The sequence below is a fragment of the Rhea americana genome, unplaced genomic scaffold, assembly GCF_003343005.1.
Source record: "Rhea americana isolate MKP2758 unplaced genomic scaffold, rheAme1 scaffold_300, whole genome shotgun sequence".
Classification (NCBI taxonomy): domain Eukaryota; kingdom Metazoa; phylum Chordata; class Aves; order Rheiformes; family Rheidae; genus Rhea; species Rhea americana.
The window spans coordinates 151,915-159,183 of record NW_028186425.1 but is presented as its reverse complement, the minus strand read 5'-3'; the positions used below and the strand labels follow the sequence as shown (position 1 = coordinate 159,183).

Sequence of the window (7,269 nt, the reverse complement as noted above, 5' to 3'; positions counted from 1 at the left end):
TGCCTCACCTCCGGGAGGCTCCTGCCGGCGCTGAGGCTGTAGATCTTCACCTCGTTGAGGCTGGAGACCTGCATGGCGGCGCCGCACGCCTCTTCCGGCGCTCAGGGGAAGCGGAAGGCCGCCCGGGAGGCCGGGCCGCGGCGCGGGGGCGGGAGCGGGCCGGGTGAGCGATGGGGAGACGTGTAGTAGGATGCAGCTCCGTAACCAAACAGGCTCTGTTCATTCCACTGGTTACAGAAAAGTGGTTTATTCTTAGCTACTAACGCTCTCTCCAAACGTTAGTAAGTAATTTCTGACGTTCAGAAATACCTGTGCAGGTTACAGCTAGGAGTGAGGACAGATCGATGGTTATGGAGAAGGGTGGCAAAAGGGTGGCTGGGCTGCACCATCTGTCGTTCTCTTCGCTGTGAGACAAAACATAAACGTTGCCTGTCCACAAGGTAGCTGGCGTTGCCACTCCAAACCATCGCCAAGGCAGGTGTTCCTTTCACAGACTTTGCCGGGGCGGTTAATTTTCTTGATCTAGCAACAAACCATGTTAGTTATTTATGGAAAACAATGAATCTAGAATTTGGTTCATCAGAATCTTGGCAGTAAACATGAAAAATGGCATATTTTTATTGCTTTGCATCACAGTTTAAACAAGACACAGGCGTGCAAAAATCAAATATCTAAATTTACAAAAACAACAATGGCAACAAAAATGTTTATCAAATTATCATCTCAGAAAAGCAATGAGTATTACAACTAGATTTCTTATCACTGCAATATGCAACTCTGGTACAAGATGCAAACTGAAGCCTTTTGAAATAAATCTTATGTCAGTATGGTATTTCACAGATTATGTGTTTCTGCAATGATGATATCAGTATCACAGCTGGAAAGGACTCTGTTTTATTTTGTATTATAAGGTCTTAGAGCTGAGATTCATGTGAGATCAAACACACCTAACTGTGTCTAAATGGATGCTAGATATCTAAGCTCTCATTCAGAGAACAAAGGTGTAATTCACTTAAATAAATATAGGTTGTCTAGTGGCATTTGAGATGCCTTATGGTATCCAGGACACCTAGAAGATAGCRTTGACATCAGACCTATGGAAAACCCATTCTTTCTGAAGCATGAGCTGGAGGCCAGGCAGGATATGCAAGGACATCTCAAATGGCACTAGAAGCTCAGGCAGCTGAATCTCATCCCTAAAAATAGAGTTAATGAAGCCTGAGCAATGTAGCTTATTAGCCACTAGATGTCTGCTTCAGGGAGAATTGAATCTTTGTTTAGGTTCCACTGTCTAAATACCTAGACCATCACTGGTTATTAATAGACATTTAAAGCTCAATTTGTTTGCCCAYACATAGGTGTCTTGTGTGATTTGCAATGCTTCAAGATATCCAAGATATCTGTATGGAGTTGGTTGTTGTGGCACAAGATCTGTACAAGGCAATCACCCTTCTGCAACAGCAGATGAAGGCAGGATGCTCCAGGATACCTCAAAAGACTAACCTATAAAGAATTCCTGAAATTCCCAGAGGAAGAGCCACTGGAGTTTCTGACATGTTAGAGAGCTATGTGACTTTCTTTGGATAAGATTGCCGAAAGGATTCTTGTTCCTCTTGTCCATTCTCCAGACCCATTTCAATGACCACAGTGCAAAAGAGGGGCAGAATTCAGAGGTTCTTGCTGGACAGCAAGGAGTAACGTTTTATTTCAAGTTGCTTGAAATGGAAATTTCTTGTTCCTTTTATCAAATTCTGTTCTCATGCAAAGCTGATAAATCTAAGACTTGTCATTCACAAATGTAAGATTTCATAGAAAATTGTAAGAGAAAAGATCAGCTGAGATGGAGACTAAGTTTCAGTCCAGATAACTTGAGACATTAAATCTGCCTGTTACACTTACTGCAGGTGAGTTCAAAAATCAGTATCTGAACGATGCACAAGGTTTTGCTTCATGTATAGTATGATTCTTAGTTGCATGTAGTAATCATATATTTCAGATTTTCCATTGGAATGAACACAGAAGAATTAGGTGTACTGATTTCAAATAGGTGTGATACAGAATGCTTCCAATTAAGACCAAATTATTTTGTGTGCTTTTTCTTATTTTCACTAGTGTCAGAATTTGCTTTGTGCGTTATCTTCTGAAATACATAATGCAGTGTTGTGAAATGATGTAGTTACAAGCAAACTGAAAATAATCTTTACTGACTTTGATGACAACAGATGTACAGAGTCCCCTCAGTATAGTGTGGTTTTGAATTTCCAACTTTTATATACATTTCTCATTCTGCTGCTGTGACATTCTCAAATCTGTGGAACAATAAATATTGTGCAAACGTTTATTTACTGATTAAAATCATACAATTGTTTCCCTCCAGAAGACAATAGGCCACCTACTTCTTTAAAAAAGTAATTAAGAAATTTTTACATAGAACTAAGGATTCACAACATTAACTTATAAAATAGGCACTTGAACATTTTCTATCATTGATCTGATTGTTGTATTCATGATACATTACCTGTATTCGAACTGGTACCTTTGTTTGTGTAGGAAACATTTATTAGTATGGTATTATTACCACAGACCTAATCCATACATAGTTTAGTTTTTGGTAACTATTTCATATTGTGCTTGGATATGCAATCATCARTCTCTCTCTTTTGCTATGAAAATGCCCAATGATGTCACTGCATAAGCAATAGATGCTTATTTTTCATTTCTTGTTTATTCTTCAGTTGTCAGTAAATGAGACTGCAAGGCATGCAATACAGGTTTCCAAACAGATATGAATCATCAGTAGGATTTAAATATTTTGTAAATGGAAACCAGTGAAAAAAACCCAAGGGCTGATTAATAGGTATAGTAGTTCTAAAATTAAGTTATGAAACAAATTATGGTTAGAGCATTCCAGAAGTAGGGGGCCTGAGTCCCATAGCCACTTACCTTTCATACATCTGAGCAAAACCTGATGGTTAAGTTATGTACCTTAGGAGAGGAAATTATGAGTTTAAACTCCTCTCTGCAGGGTCATGAGATTACAGATATAATCACTGGCTTAGCTTTTCCTCTTGGCCACTTCTAGAKGAGTTTCTGTCTCAGCATGAAGGTTTTATGGATCCCATCCTGACATGCTCATAGTTGTACTCCTTTTGTCAGTATCATGGTTTCCAAGGCCTGGTGGGGGGGGTCCCACCTGTTAGAAGAGGAAGGCTCTGACATGYATAATACACAGGGAATATATTACTCAGTAAGTGGCTTCAAAGTAGCCCCTATTCAGCTACAAACTCCTACAAGTCCCTACAAAAACACAACTATTCTAATTTATTATTAATCCTTTTCTTTCTTTGGGGGACAGTGGCAATTATTTTGTCACATTTTGTCATCATTTATAAACAAACTCTGTTGTACATACACTTCAATTTGTTCAATATACCTAACAAAGGCATCTAACCCTACTGGGGAGCTAGTCACCTTACTCTGTGTAGTCAGTGAAGAGAGATGGGCTTCCTCATGCATGCAGCTCATCTAACTCAGCTTCTGTTTTCTGAGGAGCCTTTTCCTCAAGGTGATTGCTGTGAATACCCTTTTCTTTTTTATACTGTGATGTGCTTCTGCTACAATATAATATATGATTAATTATGTGTCAAAGTCATTTTCAAAGCAACCTGTATGTTACAATTTTGGCCTCAGAACCCATGAATTATATACTTATTTCTCAAAACTAAACAGACACTTTGAAATCATTTGTATTCCAAATGTCAAATACCTACAGGAGTATACACTCTTTTTATTTCTGTTAATTGCTCAAAAAGAAAATGTGTATGTTCAAAAATAAAACCTATCAACCTTGCAGCTCATGTCTGAACAGTGCCAGAATGCAGACCTGATGCCCTGAGGAGTATTGGCATAGTATAACTTTCTGTACCGGCAATTTCAAGCACTGATTAGGAACATAAAAAATTTGCTAAGTACAAGTTGTCAAGTRTATTTGCACTGAAACTATGTTTCACATTCAGTGTACAAAAGTAAACAAGTAACTCATCAGGAAGCTCCTGCTATATTTGCACGGTATGAGAGAGTGAATAACCAATGTTTCCTAACAATATATTTAAGGTACAGATACACAGCTAAGGAATTATAATAGTTAAAGAAATAGTTTACAAAGTAATCTTGTGTCTTAACAGTACACAGAAACTATTTTCACTTAAGTAGTACAGTGGTTTATTTCATTGAAATATTGCAGACTATATTTTTAAAGACATTACTACCATAATAATAAAACACTCACAGGACCAGAAAATGCTATTTCTAAAAGATTATTTTTAATTAGGCAGAAAAAATACACATTACTGGAATACTAAACAGGTAATGCCTGTAGTAGCTGTGTAAGTTGTTCTACAGAGGAGTATAGCTCTGTGGTTGCTGTTTTAGAACCGAATACTTAGAACATAAGCATTCCTATTGATATCAATGTCGTAAGTGTCTAAGTAATCAACTCGGATTATCTGTTATGAGAAATTTGCCTCAGGAGGTATTTCTAGTTGGATATTACAGTGCTCTTAGTGACTCTTCAGAGACTGAGTTTTGCATATCAGTGTGACACATGAAGGGGTACTTATACACAGAGTGAGAGGCAAAGCCTCGGTTAGAGATGTTGGTTGCTCTGACAGATCAAAATGAGTAGAAGAACACATGATGATCATAAGGGAATTAGACAGCCTTGAGATCACAAGGCATAATACATAGCACCAGCTAGGGCACAGGAGCTGTCATAGCTGTGTTACCAGCAGCGTGTGCAGCGTATGGTGCCTATCCCATGACAGGAGCTGTGCTGCTGGACAATTCTTCCCTCCTCCATCTTCTTTGCTGCTTCATCCAGGCTAAAAAGAGTGTAAAATGGAAGGGGGGAGACGATTTAAAAGTCACGATAAAAACAAGATACTTCATAATAGAAAACATTCTAGAGGACATTGCATAGGGAAGAATATCAGTAAGTTGTTTCCTAGATAATCTGCTATTATAGTAGTAAATTAAGTAGCATGRTGACTTGCATTTTAATAAAAGTAACCAAAGCAAATGATTCCATATGAAAAAAATAAGAATCATTAAAATGGCATTGCTGTAATTAAACCATTTGGGAATGAAATAGCATATGTTGTGGAATCCAGAAATCTAAGAGCAATTCAGTTTGGATATTACCTTGCTACAGCTAGCATTAGTGCAGCAAATAACATTTCTGATCTGTTTACATCAGTGTCAACTAATACAATTTAAATATAAGAAGCTTATAAGAATGTAACATTTCTAAAATGATTCATGCAAAAAAAATCTATTGCTTAAGACTGCATCAAGGATCTGGTGGAACTCTGTACTTGGTTTGAACTGGGGAAGAATGGCTTTACCTAAATAATGAGGTTTTTGTGCTTGTCAGATCACCAGCCTGCAAGTAGAAATATATGAYGTATATTCTTTAACATCAGATAATTCTATTTTCATTATTATTAAAATGTATATCTAGAGAAACAAAAAATGGAAGATGAGACAACAATCACAATTTCTATGAATGCCAGTTTGAGGATTCAGTCTTACCTCCCCTTCCCCCCATCRTACACACACATATATCACTGTAATAGGTTCTTTACCTAACTTCTGTGAAGTCCTTGGCTGTGCCCTGGAGGACACTATGATTCAAAAGAACTAGACTAATTATAGTTATGAACTCTTACTGTTTTCTTTCCTTTCTAGAAAGGAAAGAGAATAAACCAAAGCAAACAAACAAACTCCGACAGTGATTATTTGAGCTAAAAATTCTGTGTCTTTCTGGAGAGCTTTCAGTAGAGATTATGCTCCTCCATGAAAAAGATTAAAGAAAAAAGGTGAATCCTGTTTTTTATCTCATCTAATCTAAAGACTCTATATATGTAGAGTCTAAAACCAGGACCTGTATGCTAACAGCCTAAAGTGTGACTCAGATGGAGCAGAGGTATCCCAGTMTAATACTATGATTCAGGAGGTCTCCCATCCCACTTCTCCCTCATGCTCAGATATGACTAAACTTGATCCCTATCTTCTTTTAAGATTCACAGAAGTGTTTAGACTTCTGCCTCTATGCATGGCCAGACCKGCCTGATCCAAGGCCCACCTCAGTTTAGGACAGATCACGATGAAAAACAAAAGCATCCTTCCACTTAAGTTCTTGTGGGGCTTCAGTTACCTTTGGGCACACAGAAACATCAGTAAGCCCAGAGCAAAAATGCACTGTCTTTGGAAGAAAAAGAACACCAATAATAGAGGTGTCCAAATGTTATATGGTAGCACAGTGATCAGAGCACTCTGCAGAAAATGAGTAAGAAAGGGTTTAAGTTCCCATTTGCAGAAATGCCATTGAAAACCAGGCAGTCTAAGTGTTCAGGGAATGGACAAAGGTTTCTTTTAAAGCATCTCCCAACTAGATGTCTAGTTAGAAGGGCCTGTAGAGTATTATCCAAAATGAGCTCCAAAACACTCTTGATACTGTAGGCAAATTTAGGACAGCTTAAGACAAACTGAAGGCTTTAGTAAGAACTAAAAGCCTCAACAATATTCTGCCAAAGAAGAAGCATCGCCGAAGGCAGGAAACTTTACAGATTTCTGCAGAATGTGAGATTTGTCAAATAAAACACCCAGGGAAGTCCAGTAAACAAAAGTTTCCTAAAAGTGTCTTTAGTGATCCCCAAAATTTCAGAATTGATAAAGGCAGCCAGTTTTCAATGAATATAAATCATCTCTGCGGTATTTCTGTGAGTTAAAGCTAGAAGAAAGTATGAAGATGAAACCACAAAAGTAACAGCTTTTAACAGGTTTTAAGGTGTTGTCTTATCAGGTGTAATAACCTGCCCTGAGAGTCTAAAGAAAAACAGTATCTTTTCCTCCTTCACCAGGGCAAGAGAGCGGCTCCTTGCCTTTTGCCCCGAGGTTTGTGAAGAGCAATCCAGCTTGCCTCGCTCGGACTCCAACACGAGCGCAGCCCCCGAGGCGCCTCGCAAATACACGAGAACGGCCGGGAAGAGACTCCCGGCGGCCGCAGCCCCGSAGAGCCTGCGGCGGAGCCCGGAGCTGCGCCGGGCGCGCCGGAGGAGCGGGTCCCGCTGACCCGTCGGGGGAGCCTTCTCCCCGCTCACGGCTACCCACATCTGGGCACTCGGGTCCAGCTGCGCAGCCTCCCGCCCGGGCGGCTCCCCGCCCGCCGCCGCGGCCCTTCGGCCCGGTCCCGCACCGGCCCCGGGCGCC

At 39.7% G+C, this 7,269-nt stretch overlaps 1 protein-coding gene across 1 annotated transcript in view; it reads right to left on the bottom strand.

The window, feature by feature from the left end:
- The window catches only part of NOL10 (nucleolar protein 10), a 57,677-nt gene extending 57,577 nt beyond the window's left edge, over nt 1-100 (bottom strand). Inside the window, exon 1 of the mRNA XM_085309707.1 lies at nt 9-100. Coding sequence (XP_085165833.1) covers nt 9-74 — 66 coding nt within the window. The 5' untranslated portion in view covers nt 75-100. The remainder of the gene's footprint in view (nt 1-8) is intronic.
- Between the last annotated feature and the right edge of the window lie 7,169 nt (nt 101-7,269).